Source organism: Anomalospiza imberbis, chromosome 37, assembly GCF_031753505.1.
Source record: "Anomalospiza imberbis isolate Cuckoo-Finch-1a 21T00152 chromosome 37, ASM3175350v1, whole genome shotgun sequence".
Classification (NCBI taxonomy): Eukaryota; Metazoa; Chordata; class Aves; order Passeriformes; family Viduidae; genus Anomalospiza; species Anomalospiza imberbis.
The window spans coordinates 818,742-840,775 of NC_089717.1; the positions used below are offsets into that span (position 1 = coordinate 818,742).

Below are 22,034 nucleotides of genomic sequence, written 5' to 3' on the forward strand. Positions count from 1 at the left end.
ATCCCTCCTGCCCGCGCTGCCACTTCCTCTTTTCCACCCTTCCACACTTCCCCTTCCACATCCTCTCTCCTCCCACCTCCAGCCTCTCCCCAGATGAGTTTTGGGGTGCCATTTACTCCTTTTCCTCTTTCCCAACCTTTTAAACACAATTTCCCAAAAGCCCAGCCCCGCTTCCCGCTCAGTTTTGGGGTCCTTCCCTCCTATTTTCCCTACTTTCCCACCCTCTCCCGACCCTTCCTCACCTGCCCCCAATCCTCAGCCCCTCCCGCTCTTCCTTTCGGGGTCCCCTCCTCCTCCTGCCCCTGCAATTTCGGGCTCCCACCGCCCCCTTTTCCCCATTCTCCCCCCTGTCCCACCGCCTCCCGCCCCCCCCCGCTCTCCCGAGAGCTCCGCGCCCGCAGCCGGGGGGGCTCCCAGCACCACCAGTGCCACCAGTACGGCCCCAGCTGCCGCCACTCGCCCCATGGCCAGCGCCGCCCAGGGAGCACCAGCCCCAGAGCGGCCGCGCTGCGCTGGCAGCACCAGTCCGGAGCAGCGCGGGCTCAGCAGCGCCGCGCGCTCTCATTGGCTCCGAGCACTTTTGGGCACCGATTGCCGAGGCTCTGCCACACAACCGATGACTCCTCAACTCCTCGCGCTCCCATTGGCTGCAGCGCGTTTTGGCTGCGTTTGGATTGGCTGAGCGGTTCCGGGACGCTGCAGCCCCGGCTGGGGCTTTTCCAGGCACGGGGAGCCTTGGGGCGCTGCGCAGCTGGGAGCTCAGCTGTGCCCAGAAATGTGTGCCCGGCTGCGCGGGGTCTCAGGGGTGCCCGTGGCGAGGGGTGACGCTGGCCCCATGCCAGGCACCCCCCAGAGCCGCTCTGTCCCTGCCCCCCGCAGCCGCACAGGGACAGAAAATGGAACCGAGGGTTCCTGCCTGGGGACAAGGAGCGGGAGAGATCCCTCAGCAAATCCGGCACGGGCACAACAGACCCGGCCCGGGCACAGGGAGGGAATTTATTACCAACCAAATCACACCAGGACAAGGAGAGGGGAAAGAAATCTCTCCAACACCTTCCCCCCACCCAACCAGGATCACCCAGAGCGGGGTCACCGGGGCTCTGCCCAACGGGGGTCACTGGGGATCATCCAACGTGGATCCTCCCATGGGGGATGGAGCTGGAGCAGCGCACGAAGCTCTTCCTGCACTCGGGGCACTCACAGGGCCTCTCCCTGGTGTGGAAGTGCTGGTGAGTGACGATCCCTGAATTCCACCTGAAGCTCTTCTGCCATTCCAAGCACTCATAGGGCCATTCCCCAGTGTGGATCCTGTGGTGCTCGGTGAGGTCAGAGGTCCCACTGAAGCTCTCCCCACACTCCCCACACTCACAGGGCCTCTCCCCAGTGTGGATGTTGTGGTGTTCCATCAGGGTGGAGCTGCAGCTGAAACCCTGCCCACATTCCAAGCACTTGTGGGGTTTCTCCCTGCCATGAGGCTTCTCCACCAGCTCCGTGCTCCGGCTGGATCTCCGGCCACCTTCCTGGCTCAGGGGGGCTCTTTCCTCCCCGCAGCTCCCTGGGCTGGGTTTGCAGCCCCTCCTCCTGCAGGATCTCCGGGGCTTTTCCTCCTCCTCCATCCAGCCACACCCTGGGAATGACAAATCCCGCTTTGGGGAAAACCAAGGTGGGAGCACCTTGGAATAGAGGCTCCTCACTGCCCAAGTCCATCCCTAGAAGTCAGCAGGAGTCTTGTGTCCATGGAAATCTCCACTATATCAAGGTTCAGCCCAAAACAACTCTCCCAGGAGATCCTTATCTCTGATCTCTCCACTTTTGGTGTGCCAGAGGTTTCCTTTCCCTGGGATGATGGAGGTCCAATGGCTCCAGGGGTTCCCCCTTCTCTGGCGTCCTGATTAGGGATAATCCAGGGGCTTTTGGGGGGTCCATGGGGTCCCTTCTGCCCTGATGCTCTACTTTGATATCCCAGGGGTCCCAGGGGTCCCTCCTCTCCAGGCTCCCCCCCATTCCAGCCAGCCGGGGTTCCCCCAGCTCCAGGATCACCCCTCTCTGCTCTCCCCACTCTGGGGGGTCCCAGGGGTTCCTCTCCTCTGCTCCCCAGGGGGTCCCCAGGACCAATGTCTTCCCCCTGGTGACCCTGGGCAATGGCCACGTGGATGCCCAAAGATCCCCCCAAGGGGCTCAGCTCTGGGGTCCTGCAAGATCCAAACCTACACACACACACACACAGAGAAAAAAACCTCCCAGGGTTTATTTGGTCTTCCCAGACGATATTTGGGGCTCGATTCCACAATCTGCAAGCTCCAAACACACCCCAATAAAAAAACCCTCTCGGGGACCCTCCGACAGATTTGGGATGAGCTCCCCCTCCCCTCTCACCTGCAGGATGAGCTGGGGGCGATGGTCCCGGGGCCAAGGGTGCTGCGGCCACAGGGGGCACTGGAACCTCCTGTTTCTCCTCCTTTTCCTGCTCCTGCTCCTCCTCTTCCTGCTCCTCCTCTTCCTCTCTCCCTCCTCCTCCTCCTTCCTCATCCCACCTCCTGCCCAGTTCCTGCCTTCTCTATATTTAGAGTGGAAAAACCTTGCTTTTTTTTGAAACTAGAACACAGATCCCAGATGGAACACGGCTTGCTGGTTTTAGCCAGAAGTGTCAGTGACTAAAGGTCATGTTTGCTCTGCTTTGGTGTCGTCCTTGTTCCTCCTCAGTGTTCAGGCTGGGCTATGGGGTGTCCTTGTTTGCTGCATTTTCAGAGTTCCTCCTGGATCCTTTGGGCAACAGGCTGTGCCCTGGGAGGGTTCTTTGTGCTCCTTTGTGACACAGGAGAACCTTCCAGGCGGTTTCTGCGTGAGCTGCTGCTGTGATGTCACAGGAGCACTGCCACGTCCCCGAGGTGTTCCCGTTGCTGTGGCACACGGAGGCCTCAGTGTCCAGAGTGGCTCTGGGCACTGCTCGTTGCCGGAGGATCCTCCTGCCCGAGGCATTCTCAGCAGCCAGCCCAGCCCTGACGGGTGTCCTTCTGTGCTTGCAGGGCTACAGTCTGCAGACGTGTGCAGCGCAGCCAAAATGATCCAGCACGTGGCTGCTGCAGTTTGCACGCTGTACTCTGTGGCGTATGCGGGGTATTTTTTAACCCACTTGGCACGTAAGTCGAGGTTTTCCCTCGGTGCTGTGGCTTTGGGCTTGCTGTGTGCTTGCTGTTCTTCCTCTGGGCCTGAGCTGACTTTGTAACCAAATTGCCATGAAGACACCATTGCTTTGGGAGAGCTCCTGGCAGCAGCTGCAGCTGGAAAAGGGGGTGTCTGCAGCCAGCGGGGCGTGCACAGCATTTGCAATGAGCCCTGGGGGGTTCTGTTCCCTCAAGCGGGGAGTCTGTGGCAGCAGAGCCTGGAACTGCCTGTCCAGCCAAGAGCTGACCCAGCCCAGTATTTTGTGCTGTTCTCTTGCTGTGTGAAGGGACTGTGGCTCCTGGAGGGACGCTGTGAAAGCAAAATGCTCTCTCGGGGTTGCCTTGCTCTGGGGCATTTCCCACCACAGGCAGTTTTTTTCCTGACAGCATCTGGTTCATGTTCCCTCTCCCGTTGCAGGGCACCTCATGAGTGGATCCCGAGCAGCTCCTCCTTCGGTGAGTGGGAAAGGAACCTTTGGTGTTTGGAATTGTGCAGCAAGTTGTGAGCTCGGCATGTGGCAGCCATGTGCCCGCCTGGGAGGCTGAAGGAAAGTTCCTGCCAGTGTCCTTGCAGCAGCAAAGGGATCCCTGGGAGTTTTCTCCTTTTCTGCTGAAGAGCTTTTGAAGAGCTGCAGGTCTGGTTTTGCAGGCAGAGCATTGCTTGCTGGCTCTACCCATGGTGGAATATGGAATTCCCAACAATAAGGGGCAATGTCGACTTTAGCCCATTGTTAGTTTGAACAACTCCGAACCCAATTTCTGCTTAGTGCAGCTGGATGTGCAGCTGAGGGTAAATAAGGTGATAACTGAGACAGAACTTCCCGTCCCTCACGCTGCCGTCTGTCCACAGGGCACAAAAGCAGCACCAGCACCTCCTCTGGCTCCCTCTGCTTCCAAAGACGAGGCCAAAGAGGAGGAAGGCAGCAGTGAGCTTCCCACTGTTCCGGGGGACGATGGTGAACATCCCTCAGTGATGGGAGATGACAGTGAACTTCCCGCTGCTCTGGGAGACGAGGGCGAACATCCCGCGCTGTGGGAACACAACGGCGAGGCTCCCGCGGTGTGGGACAAGGACAGTGGACATCTCCTGGCGTGGGAGGAGGAGAGAGGACATCTTGTGGCTTGGGAAGAGGAGGGTGAACTTCTCCCAGCATGGGAAGCGGACAGTGAACGTCCCCTGGCTTGGAGAGATGATGGCGAACCTGCAGCGTTTTGGGAAGAGGACGGAGAACCTGCAGCGTTTTGGGAAGACGATGGAGAAGCTGCAGCGTTTTGGGAAGAGGACGGAGAAGCTCCCTGTGCTTGGGAAGAGGACACTGAACCTCCCTCGGCTGTGGGATCCTGGGCTGAACATTCTGACAGCAGCACAGCCCTGCAGCCAGAGGGGAGAGGGGAGTGGTGCCTGATGCAGCTGAGTACGTCTGCTCTGTTCCTGTGTGCCAGAGCAGGGTGCTCTGTGTGTGTCTCGGCATCAGCTGCACCCAGTACTGCTCTGCAGCTGAATGTACCAGGGTCATTTCTTGTCCTTCCCCAGCTGAGACCAAGGGGCTGACGGCCCCAGGGAGGGGGGCTGCATTCTGGCTCTGCTGCAAGGCGGGGTCTCACTCTGGGAGGGAGCGTCTTCCACGTAGTTTCTTTCAGGGAACACCGTGAGCCTGGCGGAGCCTGCCGAGAAATACCTGGAAGTGGAGCAGATTGGCCAAGGGTAAGTGCACGGCAGTTACTTCTGCACAAGCAGGCCCAGGTGTTGTGCTGGTGCAGGATCAAGTGAGAAGTCAGGAGAGCTCCAAACACCTCCAGACACTGGGGCGCCATCCTGCTGTCCCTCAGTCCTGATCAGAATTGATACCTGTGCTCAGAAGGCACCGTCAAAGGCCCCTGAGGCTGGCAGTGTCCTGCCTGCAGCAAGGAGCAGGACCTGGAAGATCTTCTGTCCCTGGAATTGGATTGCCTAGGCAGGAAATGGGAAAGGATGGAATGCATTCTTTTCCAGTTCTTTAGACTCCCATTGCTCACTTCAGGTTTTGAACTAAAGCTGTTCAGTGTGGACATTTGGGATTTGCTCCAGCCCAATTCCTTGGTGTTGGGTCTCAGTTTTCTCTGGCACACCTTGCATGGCAGAGGGCTGGTGGCTGCTGCGCTGTTGTTGGAAGGGTCGATGCCCCCAGGTGTTTGTGAACGCTGCAGGCAGCAGAGATCTCCTGTCTGGGCTGGCTTTCACTGCCAGGACCTAAAGCACTGCTTCTTTCTTCTCTGCTGTTTTGTCTCCAGGGCTTTCGGAACCGTTTCTAAAGGACTCGACAGGGCCACTGGAGGAGAGGTCAGTGTCAACACGCCCAGCACGTCTGGCAGCTCTCCAGGGCTCTCCCCTCGGCTGGGAGCTGTGGCTGCAGCTTTGGGGGCCAGCAGAGCTTTCCTGCACAGGCTGCTCCTCTGCAGGCAGAGCCGTGTCAGCCTGCAGAGCACAGCTGGGACAGACTTGGTCCTTCTGAAGTGCCCAAAGGAATGCAAGGAGGGCAGCGGTGTCTGTCAGAGCAGGACACGCTGGCTTGGTCTTCATATCTAAAAGTGGGAATGCATCAGTGCTGGAGACTGAGGCCAAATTTATCTTCACCCCAGCCTCAGACAGGAACACTATTTAGCGGTTTTTCCATCCTGCCTTTCATCTTCAAAGGATACCTCAAGGCCTAATGAGGGAGAGATCCTGCTTGGGCTCAGTTTGGGGTTTCAGTTCCACTGCAGCTCTTCACAGAGAGAGAGGGAGAGAAATGAGAAGATGGATGTCCAGAGCAAAGCTCTCTCCTAAACCCTGCAGTTGTGTTTGGCTCTGGGGTCAGTGACAGCCTGTGACAGGGATCACCTGAGCAATGGATGTGTGTGTTTGCTTTGTTGTGCAACCCCAACCAGAGCAGTTGCATCTGAAATCATGACCCAATCCCATAGAACTGCTAAAGGGTTCCCAGCTGTTTTGCTCTGTTTGCACAGAACCAGAATTACCTCCTGCTTGCAGAATGTGTTTGAACAATAATGAGAGTGTTGAGGCCATTTGAGAAGACTGTAGGTGCAGAGAATGTGGTTAGAGCTTGGAGGCTGACAGCTGAGGGGCCATTTCTGCAGAGCTTGCAAGGCCAAATGTCTCTGGCCATGTGTCCTGTAAGCAGCCCCCAGCGAGCAGAGCAATGGGCTGTGGGAATGGCACTTGCTGAGCTCTGGTGTCCCATCCCAAGGCAGTTGGGCACAGCCCTGCTCCGTCGCCCCAAAAAGACTCGCTCCGTGTTTGCTGCAGCCTCCTGCCACAGACTCCTCCAGTGAAAGGTCTGCAATGTCCCTTCAGGTGGCCATAAAGAAAATGAGTCTGAGAGGGCAGAACAGGGAACGAGCTGTGAATGAGCTCCTGCTCCTGAAGAACAAGAAGAACCCCAACATTGTCAGCTCTTTGGACAGGTGAGTGCTTCAGGCCTTATCCCGTGCCCGGGCCCTGCCTTAACCTTTCCTGCCATCCGTAGTCTGTAGCCTGATTTGAAAATACCTGACCCAGCCGTATCTTCCCAAAACAACAGCCTGGCAGTTCGCTCCCTCCATGTGCTTTTTTTGCTTTGGTTTGGTTTTCCCTTCAAGTTGACCCTGTTTTCTGTGTCTTACAACAAGTGCTGATAAACCACAGCAGAAATTATTTCCCTTGGCTTCTTCTTCCCAGCCCTTTCCCATTGCTGCAGATGCCAGGAAGACCAGGTTCTTGTTCCCAGAAATGCCTTCTTTGCCCATTTGTCACTGGCCTTGCCTGTTTCTGAAGGGACTTTCTGAAAGGTTTTCTGACCCCTTTTGTCCCAAGTGCTGCCCGGCCTCCTCCCCTGGATAACCCTGGGAGCTGTGTTGCCTTGTTCTGCAGGGAAGGGTGGAACTGATGAGTTCAGAAGCTGAACCAGCTGGGGGCCAGTGTTGTGGTTCCACATTGATCTGGGCCTTTGCTAAACTGCATTTTTCACCTGCTTGCCATCTCAGGCCTCTCCTTTCTCACAGGGGTCTCCTCCTTTAGACTGTGCAGATCCCAAGGGCTGTGCAGCCTGGCAGGAATGTCTCTCCATCGGATTCTGTCCTCACTGACAAGTGACCTGGCAACAAAACTCCACTCCAGGCTTTTCCATGAGGGAATTGAGCACTGCACATTGGTCTCCATGCCACTACTTTCCTCTTCCAGCTTCCTTGTCGATGGAGATCTCTGGCTGGTGGTGGAATACATGGATGGAGGAACTTTGCAGGACGTTGTCAGACAGACACGCATGGCTGAAGGAGAGATGGCAGCTGTCAGTCGGGAGGTGAGGGATCCTGCCTGTGACTGCCATGCCTTGGACACGATGGTCCTTCCCAGCAGGGCGTGAGAGCAGGAGTGGCTCCATGCTCAGGGCTTTGTTTCTCTGTTGTTTTTATGAGCTGGAGAAGAAAGAGCCCCTGCAGTGAACGGCCTGCCAGCAGCACTGCACTTCTACTCTGTTCTTGTTCTCTTTCCTGCTGTTGTGGCACTCTCTGCCTGTTTTGGATTTGATGTGCTGTTCTCAGCTTTGCCTTGAACCGTTTGCCTGGAGCTTGTCTGCACTGCACTCCTGGCCTGTCAGAGCAAAGTCGCTGCTGGCAGAATTCTAAACTGTCCTTTCTTGTGTGATATATTCCGGCCATTGGTTTTTACCCTCGTGTTTCTTGTTCTCTCTCAGTGTCTGCAGGGCCTGCATTTCCTCCATTCGAACCGGGTGATCCACAGAGATCTGAAGAGCTCCAACATCCTTCTGGGAATGGACGGCTCTGTCAAGCTGGGTGGGTGTTCCTGGCCAGGCACGGCGCTCCCGGGGTGCGGCTGTGGGGCTCCTTCCCAGTGACGGCCAGAGCCCCACAAGGGCTGCTGGGGGCACTGCCCGGCCCCTGCTGCCAGCTGAGAGCGGCTGTCCCTGCAGAGAGCTCAGGAGAGGAGCAGGCTGTCAGGAGTGCCTTTGCTCTGGGAATGGCCCTCCCAGAGGGGCAGGAGTTGGAATCTAAAGCTGCAAGGGAATCAGTAAAAGCAACTGTACGAAAGCTGAGGGTTACTTTAAGGGTCCAGTTCAGTTCCATCTTTCCTTGGCTACAGCCCTGAGGACTTTTCCAGCTGACTTCACTGCTGCATTCTCAGACTGAGAGCGGGGAGTCTTTGTGCTTGGTTTCCTCATTCCAGCTGCCTTTGACAGTGTTTGTTTCTGTCCTCAGCTGATTTTGGCCTCAGCGCTCAGCTCAGCCCTGAGCAGGACCAGCGCAGCTCCATGGTGGGCACTGCTCACTGGATGGCCCCAGAAGTTGTCACCAGTTCTCCTTACGGCCCCAAGGTGGACATCTGGTCCTTTGGCATTGTGACCATCGAGATGGTGGAAGGAGAACCTCCTTACTTCAGGGAAACGAGGGCCATGGTAAGAGGCCAATTCTCCAGTGGTTGCAGAGGCCTGTGAGCACAGGGTGACCCTGCACTGGGAGCAGCAGCTGGAGGTTTCTGGACATGGGGAAGGGAATTCTCAGAGGACTGGAGCCTCAACACAGACACATATTCTGCAGTCTCCAGACACAATCTGCTTTGGGATTTACGTTGTTGCAGTTCTTCTGGCTGTGAGGATGACCTGAAAATGTGAAGCAAGTGCACCAGCTCTTTACAATGGCTGTGGCAGCACCAGGGTTAGGGTTTTTTGGTTGGCATAGAAAAATGAGCTGTGAGCAGCATCTCTGCCAGGGAGGAAAGTGCCCCTGGAGCTAGAGCTGGGAAGCCAGGGTCGATGTGAGCACTTGTGGGTGGGAAGGAAGCTGGCAGAGCGCTGAGTTTGCTTTTCCTGCAGGCTCGCGCTCTGATCCGGCAGAACGGGACCCCACAGCTGCAGGAGCCCAGGCGCCTGTCGGCTCTGCTGCGGGACTTCCTCGAGTGCAGCCTGGAGCCGGACGAGGAGCGGCGCTGGTCTGCCCAGGAGCTGCTGCAGGTGAATGCCAAGCGGCTGCAGGGGAAGCAGCAGCACCAGGGAGGGGTTTTCTTGTGGGGCCCCCTCCGATGGTCTCCGGTCTCGCTGCTTTCCACACGCAAAGCAAGCAGAATCCTCGCCTGGTTTGGCTTGGCAGGGGCCTTTCGAGGTCATCTGCACCTGGGGCCCCACAGCGAGCAGGGCCATCTTCAAGCAGCTCAGGTGGCTCAGAGCCCTGCCTGACCTGAGCTTGGATGTTTCCAGGGAGGAGGCACCTCCCACATCTCTGGGCACCTTCTGTCAGTGCTTCCCCACTCTCCTGCTAAAAAAATTCTGCCTCAGATCTTATCTGAGCCTGCTTCCCTCTCCTGAGTTTCAGACCATTTCCCTTTGTCCTGTTGCAGCAGAGCCTGTGAGGAAGTTGACTCTGGAAAGTAACGGTTCATTTCTTTCTTTTTTCTCCTTTGGGCAGCACCCATTTTTATCATCAGCCAAGCCTCTCTCCAGCCTGACCCCTCTGATCACTGCAGCAAAGCAACTGAGGCAGCAGCAGAGGAGATGAAGCACTGGAGGACAGCGTTTAGTTACTGTAGTTAGTTAGGACAACTAGTTAGTTATGGTAGTTAGCAGTGCTAGTTGGTTAAGGTAGTTAGGACAGCCTGTTTGTTACGGTTCTTATGACAGCCTGTTTGTTATGGCACTTTTTTGAATAAAAACTCTCTTCAACCTCAACTCCCTTGACGTGTCCCTTCCTTCTCCCTGTGTGACTCAGCTGCCCGGAGCAATGTGAGGGGAGAGCGGGCCCAGCCTCACCCAGCGCTGAGCCCCAGCAGAGCCCTGGCAGAGCCCAGAGCAGCCTCGGCATCTGCAGAGTCAGCCTGGAAGGAGGCGCTTGGAGCCTTCTCGGCTGCACCCGACTCTTGGTTACAAACTGTGGGTGGTGGAAAATGCCACCGGCTCTGCAAGAGGGCAGAAGGGGCCCGGGGAAGGCCCAAGGGCTCCATGCAAGGGAAAAACCTGCCCTGGGTTTGTTATAAAGAACTATGTAGTTGGTGGCTTTTGCTATTATGTCTTGACTTCTGCAACTTATTCCGAATCACAACATGAAAGATGAGCTGATTTTGATACACTACAGTTTGTAATCACTTTTAACTGCTTTTGCTGTCATACAATTTGTCGGCTCTTTGTGGCCAGTGCTCTGTGCCCTGTGTCGCTCAAATCCTCAGAACATCATTCATGGATGATATTTTAGTTTGTGGACAGTGTGAAAAACATACATTATAGTTTTGGCTTTTGCAAAGTATTGAAGTGGATGCTACGTGTTGTGCATTAGAATGTTAACTTTTGCAGAAGTTGCTGCAGTTGTGAAATAATAACTAATGCTTTTATTTTTGTAACTAACTGACAAGAACAACTCAGAGATATTTGTGGAACAGCTAATGTTGATTTAAAGTACTTGTGGAAGTAGCTAAAACCGTCTGCATGGCCAGATAACATTTAAGGAACGGGTGTGATGAGGACCCCTGCCGCTGACCCTTCGACTGTCAATAACTGTTGCCTGCTGATGTGGAAACCCAGGGCACTGGGAATATTTCTCTGTCTGCTCTGGGGTGCCCTGACCCCCAGGGGAGCACTGACTTTGACCCTCGTTCATGGAGAAAACTTCCAAAGCCTCAAGGTAAACTAGAAACCACAAAAGTGTGAAAGAGATTGTAGAGATTGTAGAGAGTAGTGTAGTATTTCACATGGGTGAGACATTTAGGTTTTAGGATTTTTAGTATGTTATAGATGGATTCAAGATGGAGGATATAGGGTGTTGTCTTGAGTTCCCTTCTTCTTTCTTCTTCCTCTTTCTTCTTGCCTTTAGCTGGTATCTTGTAAATGGGTAGAAAAATCCACATGAAAAATCCGGGTCTTTAGGGCTCAGTTATTGGGTTAGAAAGGAAAATAATTTCGGTGTCCCTTCTTAACTGGGTAGCTTAGTTTTTGATTAGACTCAAAAGGCCTTGTAACAAGAGATTGTTGGTCATTTTTGTGCTGTTTTTCCTGCACGCAGAGTCTGGTGCAGACAGTGTGCTGAAGTTTTGATAAGGTAACAATAAACAGAAGCTGAAGACCAAAGAAGTCCAATGCGTCTCTCCTTCCTGACACAGAACTGCTCCAGGAGGGTCTCCCCTGCCAGGGGAGCCCCCAGGGAGTTGCCCAACTTGGGGCCTGCAGACTCACAGCTGAAACCAGGGATCAGGGGGCTGTTGTGAGGAAGTGACACACAACCCTCAGAACAACAATCAACGATTCCTGCACGTACTCTAGAAAGGCGGCTTGGGGCTCAAACCAACTTAAAGAGTTCCTGGAACAAGTAAACGAGTTCAAAGAAATCTTTCAATGTGTATAATCTTTATCAATATGTTTTTGAACAATAAAATGGAAAAAATAGATAAGAAGAGTTGCTATGGCTAACCAGTGTGCCTCTGGCCATTGCCAAACACCCACCACTGTTATTGATTTGTCTCTAATTATGCCTTCTTAAAGTTTTAAAAATTCTAAAGCATGAGGCTCATTTCTCACCAAACCCAAGGTACTCACCCCTTGCTTTCTTGCAAGCCATTGCCAATCCTCAATTTCATCTGGGTGGAGGAGAATGACGCTGCAATGAAAACAAGGAAAAGGAAGATGCACTGCTGTGGAGGCCCAGGAGCCTACCATCAGAATCTCAGTCCCTCAGCTGTGGAGGACTGGTCCCAAACAAGAATAGATTTCAAGGTTATGGGGAGAAGCTTGCTTCTCCCATAGATCTTTGCAGGCACATGCTGATTTCTGTAAAGTTATGTTACCCCATTGGCCCGTTGGCCTAATTACCCTAGTTCAACCCCTGTCACCTATTTTGGTTAGTCCCTAGAATGTTCTCCTCTCTCTGTCCCTCCACTGGCCCAAGTTTAGTGCATTTCCCTGCCTCTGTTTCCCTATTAGCTGACACGACCCTTAACCCCTCCTTTGCACCATTTTCCCCCATATCCATTGGACCCTGACCCTCAGCTCCACCCTCACTACCCCATATAAAAACCCCCTGTGCCCTCAGCTTGCAGCCTGTCTTTGTCCCTGGTCCCTGTTCAGCTCTGTGCCCTGTTCCTGTTCCAATAAACCAGTTTGCTGGAGATCCTACAAAGACCCATCCTGCCTACTTTGTCAGCTTTATAAAGTCGCCGTGAGCTTCGGGCTCATCAGTGCCGGACGCTCCAAGGGCCTCGGTAGTGCCAGGACGCTACAGACTGCGACAGCCAGGCAGGTGAGGAGGAAGTCACTGCCCCTTTGCCCCTCTCTCCTGCTCCATCTCCCAGCCCAGCATCGCCCCTGGCTGCAGGACAACCTCGCTGCTGACGCCGTCCTGCCAGGGATGGATTGTGGGGATCTCCTTCCCCTTCCCTCTGGCACGGACACAAATCCCATCTTCTTCTCTGCCCTGCTTCCTCTCCTCATTCTCTCCTTTATCCATCTACGTCTTTTCCCATCTCCTTCCTCCCTCGTTCTTTCTTCTTCCTTCCTCTCCTGCTTTTCCTTTTCCCTTCTCCCTGTTTCTAACTCTCCTTGTCCTTCCTGCCCCAGGCACTGAGCTGCGGACAGAGACCAGGGAGAACAAATCCCTGACACAGAACCTCGTGGAAGAGGCCATTTGGAATGGCTCCACGGCACAGGAATGCAGTGGGGAGGAAAAGCCCCAGAGGTCCCACACGAGGAGGGGCTGCAAACCCAGCCTGGGGAGCTGCAAGGAGGGAAAACCCTCTCTGTGGTGGGAAGGGTGTGGGGAATGGGAGAAGAGCTTCAGGCAGAGCTCAGCCTATTCCTGGTGCCTCCAAAGACAGTGGTGCTGGATGCAGAGATCCATGGGAATGCAGAGATCCCCTTGCAGATCCATGGGGCTGCAGAGATGCCCCTGCAGATCCATGCGGATGCAGAGACCTCCCTGCATATCCATGGGTGTAATATATAATTTAAAATAAATTGTGCTCAGGACTAGAAATAATACAGTATCTTTTTAAATGGAATCAAGTGACAGAAAGAACAATAGATACAAGATGAATTCCTGTCTCAAAGGATGGTTACTCTGAAGGATTATTCCATCTAGAAGATAAGCATTGAACTGATAAGATGAATATTCATAGCCAGAACAAGATATTCGAGAGGATTGCCATCTAACGAGACTTCAGCAGAGTATTCCAGGAAAAGCTCTGCACAAGAAAACATGCATTAATATGTGGAAAGGGGCAAGACCGACAAGAGGGAACAGGAAGACCCCCCAGGAGTCCTACTACGTCTGAAAGCAATATAAATAAAACCCTGTGGAATCAGTACCTTGTGAACTGCCAGAGGTACGGGGCTGTATAGCCTGAAACCAGCTCCGATCGCCTGGCTCGGCGCTGTTTTGCTTGTGGCTTGTCCAATTTTTATTTGACTTGATTTAATAAATTCCTCTAATTATTAAATTGACTGATTCATTGATAACAGTGGGGCTGCAGAGATCCCCCTGCAGATCCATGGGGATGCAGAGATCCCCCTGCAGCCCCTGGAGGAGCCAGGCTGGAGCATGGGGACGCCTGAGAGGAGGCTGTGACCCCGTGGACAGAGGGGCCCCCGCTGGAGCAGCCTGTCCTGGAAGGACTGACCCCGTGGCACAGTGACCCACGCTGCAGCACTTGGAGGGGGGCTGTGCCCCAGGGGATGGACTCCGGTTGGAGAAGTTCCTGGAGAAGTCTCCGGTGGGAGAGACCGCAGGCTGCAGCAGGGGAACGACTCCTGTCCCTGGGCAGAGGGAGAAGCCACGGGGGATGAACTGAGCACGGCCCCATTCCCTGTCTCCTGCACTGCCGGGGGAGGAGGTGCAGCTGGAAGGAGGGAGGCGTGGGGAAAGCTGCATTCAAGGCTCTTCATTGACTTCTCATTATCCTGTTCTTGTCAGAACCCAGAATGTCCCTTGGACACTCTTGAATGTTCCGGGCACAGGTCGGAAGTATTTGAGACCCTGGCATGCAGCTGGAAACCCCTGTGGCTTTGAATCTGACCCATGGAACAATTTACCAACCTTGCAGGAAGAACAAGAAATCACACAAGTTTAGATATTATTGTAGAAGTAGTCACAAAGTGAAAGGCAGAACTTCTGACTGCTGTACAGGGGGATTTTAGGCCTTGTACAGAGGGGTCTGAGTTTTGTACATGGGGGTCAGAAGTTCTAAGATGAAGGGACTTGGGCGTGCCCTGTCCTCCTTCTTTCTCCTTCCTAACCTCCATGTTCATGGCGATGTTGGCACTCACAGATTGGTTTAGAGTAGAAAGTCACCATTCAATATAGGTGATAGGCATTGGGGTAAAATCATAAACATTTAACACGTCATGGATGATATAAAAGATGGCACCAGGCCCCTGGGAGTCAGTGTGTGCCTTTGTCTGACCTGCTGAACGGACCGCAGCAGCTCAGGAAGAAAATCTTTTAGATAACACACAATAAATTACCTTGAGACAGGAGGACTGAAGACTACTGACTCTTTCTTTGAAGGCACAGGCTGGAGGAGAGATTTTTCCATCTTTCAGGGCCACCCCAATCTGGGGGTGAGCCCTGACACACAGTTTGTAACCAAGAGTCGGGTGCAGCCGAGAAGGCTCCAAGCGCCTCCTTCCAGGCTGACTCTGCAGATGCCGAGGCTGCTCTGGGCTCTGCCAGGGCTCTGCTGGGGCTCAGCTCTGGGCGAGGCTGGGCCCGCTCTCCCCTCACATTGCTCCGGGCAGCTGAGTCACACAGGGAGAAGGAAGGGACACGTCAAGGGAGTTGAGGTTGAAGAGAGTTTTTATTCAAAAAAGTGCCATAACAAACAGGCTGTCATAAGAACCGTAACAAACAGGCTGTCCTAACTACCTTAACCAACTAACACTACTAACTACCATAACTAACTAGCACTGCTAACTACCATAACTAACTAGTTGTCCTAACTCACTACTGTAACTAAAATCTGTCCTCCAGTGCTTCAGCTCCTCCGCTGCTGCCTCAGTTGCTTTGCTGCGATGATCAGAGGGGTCAGGCTGGAGAGAGGCTTGGCTGATGATAAAAATGGGTGCTGCCCAAAGGAGAAAAAAGAAAGAAATGAACCGTTACTTTCCAGAGTCAACTTCCTCACAGGCTCTGTTGCAACAGGACAAAGGGAAATGGTCTGAAACTCAGGAGAGGGAAGCAGGCTCAGATGAGATCTGAGGCAGAATTTTTTTAGCAGGAGAGTGGGGAAGCACTGACAGAAGGTGCCCAGAGATGTGGGGGTGCCTCCTCCCTGGAAACATCCAAGCTCAGGTAAGGCAGGGCTCTGAGCCACCTGAGCTGCTTGAAGATGGCCCTGCTCGCTGTGGGGCCCCAGGTGCAGATGACCTCGAAAGGCCCCTGCCAAGCCAAACCAGGCGAGGATTCTGCTTGCTTTGCGTGTGGAAAGCAGCGAGACCGGAGACCATCGGAGGGGGCCCCACAAGAAAACCCCTCCCTGGCGCTGCTGCTTCCCCTGCAGCCGCTTGGCATTCACCTGCAGCAGCTCCTGGGCAGACCAGCGCCGCTCCTCGTCCGGCTCCAGGCTGCACTCGAGGAAGTCCCGCAGCAGAGCCGACAGGCGCCTGGGCTCCTGCAGCTGCGGGGTCCCGTTCTGCCGGATCAGAGCGCGAGCCTGCAGGAAAAGCAAACTCAGCGCTCTGCCAGCTTCCTTCCCACCCACAAGTGCTCACATCGACCCCGGCTTCCCAGCCCCAGCTCCAGGGGCACTTTCCTCCCTGGCAGAGATGCTGCTCACAGCTCATTTTTCTATGCCAACCAAAAAACCCTAACCCTGGTGCTGCCTCAGCCTTTGTAAAGAGCTGGTGCACTTGCTTCACATTTTCAGGTCATCCTCACAGCCAGAAGAACTGCAACAACGTAAATCCCAAAGCAGATTGTGTCTGGAGACTGCAGAATATGTGTCTGTGTTGAGGCTCCAGTCCTCTGGGAATTCCCTTCCCCATGTGCAGAAACCTCCAGCTGCTGCTCCCAGTGCAGGGTCACCCTGTGCTCACAGGCCTCTGCAACCATGGGAGAATTGGCCTCTTACCATGGCCCTCGTTTCCTTGAAGTAAGGAGGTTCTCCTTCCACCATCTCGATGGTCACAATGCCAAAGGACCAGATGTCCACCTTGGGGCCGTAAGGAGAACTGGTGACAACTTCTGGGGCCATCCAGTGAGCAGTGCCCACCATGGAGCTGCGCTGGTCCTGCTCAGGGCTGAGCTGAGCGCTGAGGCCAAAATCAGCTGAGGACAGAAACAAACACTGTCAAAGGCAGCTGGAATGAGGAAACCAAGCACAAAGACTCCCCGCTCTCAGTCTGAGAATGCAGCAGTGAAGTCAGCTGGAAAAGTCCTCAAGGCTGTAGCCAAGGAAAGATGGAACTGAACTGGACCCTTAAAGAAACCCTCAGCTTTCGTGCAGTCACTTTTACTGATTCCCTTGCAGCTTTAGATTCCAACTCCTGCCCCTCTGGGAGGGCCATTGCCAGAGCAAAGGCACCCCTGACAGCCTGCTCATCTCCTGAGCTCTCTGCAGGGGCAGCCGCTCTCAGCTGGCAGCAGGGGCCGGGCAGTGCCCCCAGCAGCCCTTGTGGGGCTCTGGCCGTCACTGGGAAGGAGCCCCACAGCCGCACCCCGGGAGCGCCGTGCCTGGCCAGGAACACCCACCCAGCTTGACAGAGCCGTCCATTCCCAGAAGGATGTTGGAGCTCTTCAGATCTCTGTGGATCACCCGGTTCGAATGGAGGAAATGCAGGCCCTGCAGACACTGAGAGAGAACAAGAAACACGAGGGTAAAAACCAATGGCCGGAATATATCACACAAGAAAGGACAGTTTAGAATTCTGCCAGCAGCGACTTTGCTCTGACAGGCCAGGAGTGCAGTGCAGACAAGCTCCAGGCAAATGGTTCAGGGCAAAGCTGAGAACAGCACATCAAATCCAAAACAGACAGAGAGTGCCACAACAGCAGGAAAGAGAACAAGAACAGAGTAGAAGTGCAGTGCTGCTGGCAGGCCGTTCACTGCAGGGGCTCTTTCTTCTCCAGCTCATAAAAACAACAGAGAAACAAAGCCCTGAGCATGGAGCCACTCCTGCTCTCACGCCCTGCTGGGAAGGACCATCGTGTCCAAGGCATGGCAGTCACAGGCAGGATCCCTCACCTCCCGACTGACAGCTGCCATCTCTCCTTCAGCCATGCGTGTCTGTCTGACAACGTCCTGCAAAGTTCCTCCATCCATGTATTCCATCACCAGCCAGAGATCTCCATCAACAAGGAAGCTGGAAGAGGAAAGCAGTGGCATGGAGACCAATGTGCAGTGCTCAATTCCCCCATGGAAAAGCCTGGAGTGGAGTTTTGTTGCCAGGTCACTTGTCAGTGAGGACAGAATCCGATGGAGAGACATTCCTGCCAGGCTGCACAGCCCTTGGGATCTGCACAGTCTAAAGGAGGAGACCCCTGTGAGAAAGGAGAGGCCTGAGATGGCAAGCAGGTGAAAAATGCAGTTTAGCAAAGGCCCAGATCAATGTGGAACCACAACACTGGCCCCCAGCTGGTTCAGCTTCTGAACTCATCAGTTCCACCCTTCCCTGCAGAACAAGGCAACACAGCTCCCAGGGTTATCCAGGGGAGGAGGCCGGGCAGCTCTTGGGACAAAAGGGGTCAGAAAACCTTTCAGAAAGTCCCTTCAGAAACAGGCAAGGCCAGTGACAAATGGGCAAACGAGGCATTTCTGGGAACAAGAACCTGGTCTTCCTGGCATCTGCAGCAATGGGAAAGGGCTGGGAAGAAGAAGCCAAGGGAAATAATTTCTGCTGTGGTTTACCAGCACTTGTTGTAAGACACAGAAAACAGGGTCAGCTTCAAGGAAAAACCAAACCAAAGCAACAAAAGCACACAGAGGGAGCGAACTGCCAGGCTGTTGTTTTGGGAAGGTAAGGCTGGGTCAGGCATTTTCAAATCAGGCTACAGACTACGGATGGCAGGAAAGGTTAAGGCAGGGCCCGGGCACGGGATAAGGCCTGAAGCACTCACCTGTCCAAAGAGCTGACAATGTTGGGGTTCTTCTTGTCCTTCAGGAGCAGGAGCTCATTCACAGCTCGTTCCCTGTTCTGCCCTCTCAGACTCATTTTCTTTATGGCCACCTGAAGGGACATTGCAGACCTTTCACTGGAGGAGTCTGTGGCAGGAGGCCGCAGCAAACACGGAGCGAGTCTTTTTGGGGCGACGGAGCCCGGCTGTGCCAAACTGCCTTGGGATGGGACACCAGAGCTCAGCAAGTGCCATTCCCACAGCCCATTGCTCTGCTCGCTGGGGGCTGCTTACAGGACACATGGCCAGAGACATTTGGCCTTGCAAGCTCTGCAGAAATGGCCCCTCAGCTGTCAGCCTCCAAGCTCTAACCACATTCTCTGCACCTACAGTCTTCTCAAATGGCCTCAACATTCATTATTAATCAAACACACTTTGCAAGCAGGAGGTAATTCTGGTTCTGTGCAAACAGAGCAAAACAGCTGGGAACCCTTTAGCAGTTCTATGGGATTGGGTCATGATTTCAGATGCAACTGCTCTGGTTGGGATTGCACAACAAAGAAAACACACACATCCATTGCCCTGCTTGCATTCCTGTGGGCACTTCAGAAGGACCAAGTCTGTCCCAGCTGTGCTCTGCAGGCTGACACGGCTCTGCCTGCAGAGGAGCAGCCTGTGCAGGAAAGCTCTGCTGGCCCCCAAAGCTGCAGCCACAGCTCCCAGCAGAGGGGAGAGCCCTGGAGAGCTGCCAGACGTGCTGGGCGTGTTGACACTGACCTCTCCTCCAGTGGCCCTGTCGAGTCCTTTAGAAACGGTTCCGAAAGCCCTGGAGACCAAACAGCAGAGAAGAAAGAAGCAGCGCTTTAGGTCCTGGCAGTGAAAGCCAGCCCAGACAGGAGATCTCTGCTGCCTGCAGCATTCACAAACACCTGGGGGCATCGACCCTTCCAACAACAGCGCAGCAGCCACCAGCCCTCTGCCATGCAAGGTGTGCCAGAGAAAACTGAGACCCAACACCAAGGAATTGGGCTGGAGCAAATCCCAAATGTCCATGCTGCACTGCTTTAGTTCAAAACCTGAAGTGAGCAACGGGTGTCTAAAGAACTGGAAAAGAATGCATTCCATCCTTTCCCATTTCCTGCCTAGGCAATCCAATTCCAGGGACAGAAGATGTTCCAGGTCCTGCTCCTTGCTGCAGGCAGGACACTGCCAGCCTCAGGGGCCTTTGACGGTGCCTTCGGAGCACAGGTATCAATTCTGATCAGGACTGAGGGACAGCAGGATGGTACCCCAGTGTCTGGAGGTGTTTGGAGCTCTCCTGACTTCTCACTTGATCCTGCACCAGCACAACACCTGGGCCTGCTTGTGCAGAAGTAACTGCCGTGCACTTACCCTTGGCCAATCTGCTCCACTTCCAGGTATTTCTCGGCAGGCTCCGCCAGGCTCACGGTGTTCCCTGAAAGAAACCACGTGGAAGACGCTCCCTCCCAGAGTGAGACCCCGCCTTGCAGCAGAGCCAGAATGCAGCCCCCCTCCCTGGGGCCGTCAGCCCCTTGGTCTCAGCTGGGGAAGGACAAGAAATGACCCTGGCACATTCAGCTGCAGAGCAGCACTGGGTGCAGCTGATGCCGAGACACACACACAGCACCCTGCTCTGGCACACAGGAACAGAGCAGACGTACTCAGCTGCATCAGGCACCACTCCCCTCTCCCCTCTGGCTGCAGGGCTGTGCTGCTGTCAGAATGTTCAGCCCAGGATCCCACAGCCGAGGGAGGTTCAGTGTCCTCTTCCCAAGCACAGGGAGCTTCTCCGTCCTCTTCCCAAAACGCTGCAGGTTCGCCATCATCTTTCCAAGCCAGGGGACGTTCACTGTCCGCTTCCCATGCTGGGAGAAGTTCACCCTCCTCTTCCCAAGACACAGGATATCCTCTGTCCTCGTCCCACACCGGGAGATGTCCACTGTCCTTGTCCCACACCGCAGGAGCCTCGCCGTTGTGTTCCCACAGCGCGGGATGTTCGCCCTCGTCTCCCAGAGCAGCGAGAAGTTCATTGTCATCTCCCGGCACTGAGGGACGTTCACCATCGTCCCCTGGAACAGTGGGAAGCTCACTGCTGCCTTCCTCCTCTTTGGCCTCCTCTTTGGAAGCAGAGGGAGCCAGAGGAGGTGCTGGTGCTGCTTTTGTGCCCTGTGGACAGACGGCAGCGTGAGGGATGGGAAGTTCTGTCTCAGTTATCACCTTATTTACCCTCAGCTGCACATCCAGCTGCACTAAGCAGAAATTGGGTTCGGAGCTGTTCAAATTAACAATGGGCTAAAGTCCACATTGCCCCTTATTCTTGGGAATTCCATATTCCACCATGGCTAAAGCCAGCAAGCAATGCTCTGCCTGCAAAACCAGACCTGCAGCTCTTCAAAAGCTCTTCAGCAGAAAAGGAGAAAACTCCCAGGGATCCCTTTGCTGCTGCAAGGACACTGGCAGGAACTTTCCTTCAGCCTCCCAGGCTGGCACTCGGCTGCCACATGCCGAGCTCACAACTTGCTGCACAATTCCAAACACCAAAGGTTCCTTTCCCACTCACCGAAGGAGGAGCTGCTCGGGATCCACTCATGAGGTGCCCTGCAAGGGAAGAGGGAACATGAACCAGATGCTGTCAGGAAAAAAACTGCCTGTGGTGGGAAATGCCCCGGAGCAAGGCAACCCCGAGAGAGCATTTTGCTTTCACAGCGTCCCTCCAGGAGCCACAGTCCCTTCACACAGCAAGAGAACAGCACAAAATACTGGGCTGGGTCAGCTCTTGGCTGGACAGGCAGTTCCAGGTTCTGCTGCCACAGACTCCCCGCTTGAGGGAACAGAACCCCCCAGGGCTCATTGCAAATGCTGTGCACGCCCCGCTGGCTGCAGACACCCCCTTTTCCAGCTGCAGCTGCTGCCAGGAGCTCTCCCAAAGCAATGGCGTCTTCATGGCAATTTGGTTACAAAGTCAGCTCAGGCCCAGAGGAAGAACAGCAAGCACACAGCAAGCCCAAAGCCACAGCACCGAGGGAAAACCTCGACTTACGTGCCAAGTGGGTTAAAAAATACCCCGCATACGCCACAGAGTACAGCGTGCAAACTGCAGCAGCCACGTGCTGGATCATTTTGGCTGCGCTGCACACGTCTGCAGACTGTAGCCCTGCAAGCACAGAAGGACACCCGTCAGGGCTGGGCTGGCTGCTGAGAATGCCTCGGGCAGGAGGATCCTCCGGCAACGAGCAGTGCCCAGAGCCACTCTGGACACTGAGGCCTCCGTGTGCCACAGCAACGGGAACACCTCGGGGACGTGGCAGTGCTCCTGTGACATCACAGCAGCAGCTCACGCAGAAACCGCCTGGAAGGTTCTCCTGTGTCACAAAGGAGCACAAAGAACCCTCCCAGGGCACAGCCTGTTGCCCAAAGGATCCAGGAGGAGCTCTGAAAATGCAGCAAACAAGGACACCCCATAGCCCAGCCTGAACACTGAGGAGGAACAAGGACGACACCAAAGCAGAGCAAACATGACCTTTAGTCACTGACACTTCTGGCTAAAACCAGCAAGCTGTGTTCCCTCTGGGATCTTTGTTCTCGTTCTAAAAACAAACAAGGTTCTCCACTCTAAATATAGAGAAGGCAGGAACTGGGCAGGAGGTGGGATGAGGAAGGAGGAGGAGGAGGGAGAGAGGAAAAGGAGGAGCAGGAAGAGGAGGAGCAGGAGCAGGAAAATGAGGAGAAATAGGAGGTTCCAGTGAGCTCTGTGGCCACAGTACCCTTGGCCCCGGGACCATCGCCCCCAGCTCA

At 54.6% G+C, this 22,034-nt stretch overlaps 2 protein-coding genes, 1 long non-coding RNA gene and 1 pseudogene across 3 annotated transcripts in view; 2 read left to right on the forward strand and 2 right to left on the reverse strand.

Annotated features, from left to right (window-relative positions):
• The window catches only part of LOC137464123 (zinc finger protein 850-like), a 466,862-nt pseudogene that overhangs the window by 434,179 nt on the left and 10,649 nt on the right, over nt 1–22,034 (forward strand).
• Nucleotides 1–22,034, reverse strand: part of LOC137464150 (class II histocompatibility antigen, B-L beta chain-like) — a 124,739-nt gene that overhangs the window by 2,042 nt on the left and 100,663 nt on the right.
• Nucleotides 1,092–13,736, forward strand: LOC137464176 (serine/threonine-protein kinase PAK 3-like). The gene is made up of 12 exons (XM_068175494.1): nt 1,092–1,215; nt 1,552–1,657; nt 4,010–4,624; nt 4,806–4,869; nt 5,436–5,484; nt 6,499–6,608; nt 7,363–7,480; nt 7,874–7,973; nt 8,397–8,593; nt 9,011–9,148; nt 12,778–12,914; nt 13,631–13,736. Exons 1-12 carry the CDS (start codon nt 1,153–1,155, stop codon nt 13,734–13,736), a joined length of 1,803 nt encoding a protein of 600 aa, XP_068031595.1. The 5' UTR covers nt 1,092–1,152.
• LOC137464159 (uncharacterized) lies at nt 18,983–20,198 on the reverse strand. The gene is made up of 3 exons (XR_010994076.1): nt 19,901–20,198; nt 19,611–19,674; nt 18,983–19,044 (listed from the first exon to the last, which is right to left on the reverse strand). It is a non-coding gene; the product is annotated as an uncharacterized lncRNA (long non-coding RNA).

What these genes read in the sequence shown, in the direction of transcription:
- LOC137464176 (XM_068175494.1), top strand. Translation starts at nt 1,153, where the DNA reads ATGGAGCTGGAGCAGCGCACGAAGCTCTTCCTGCACTCGGGGCACTCA. An exon ending in GTGGAGCAGATTGGCCAAGG is followed by an intron (nt 4,870 to 5,435) that starts GTAAGTGCACGG and finishes TTTTGTCTCCAG; the next exon opens with GGCTTTCGGAACCGTTTCTA. An exon ending in ATTGTCAGCTCTTTGGACAG is followed by an intron (nt 6,609 to 7,362) that starts GTGAGTGCTTCA and finishes TTCCTCTTCCAG; the next exon opens with CTTCCTTGTCGATGGAGATC.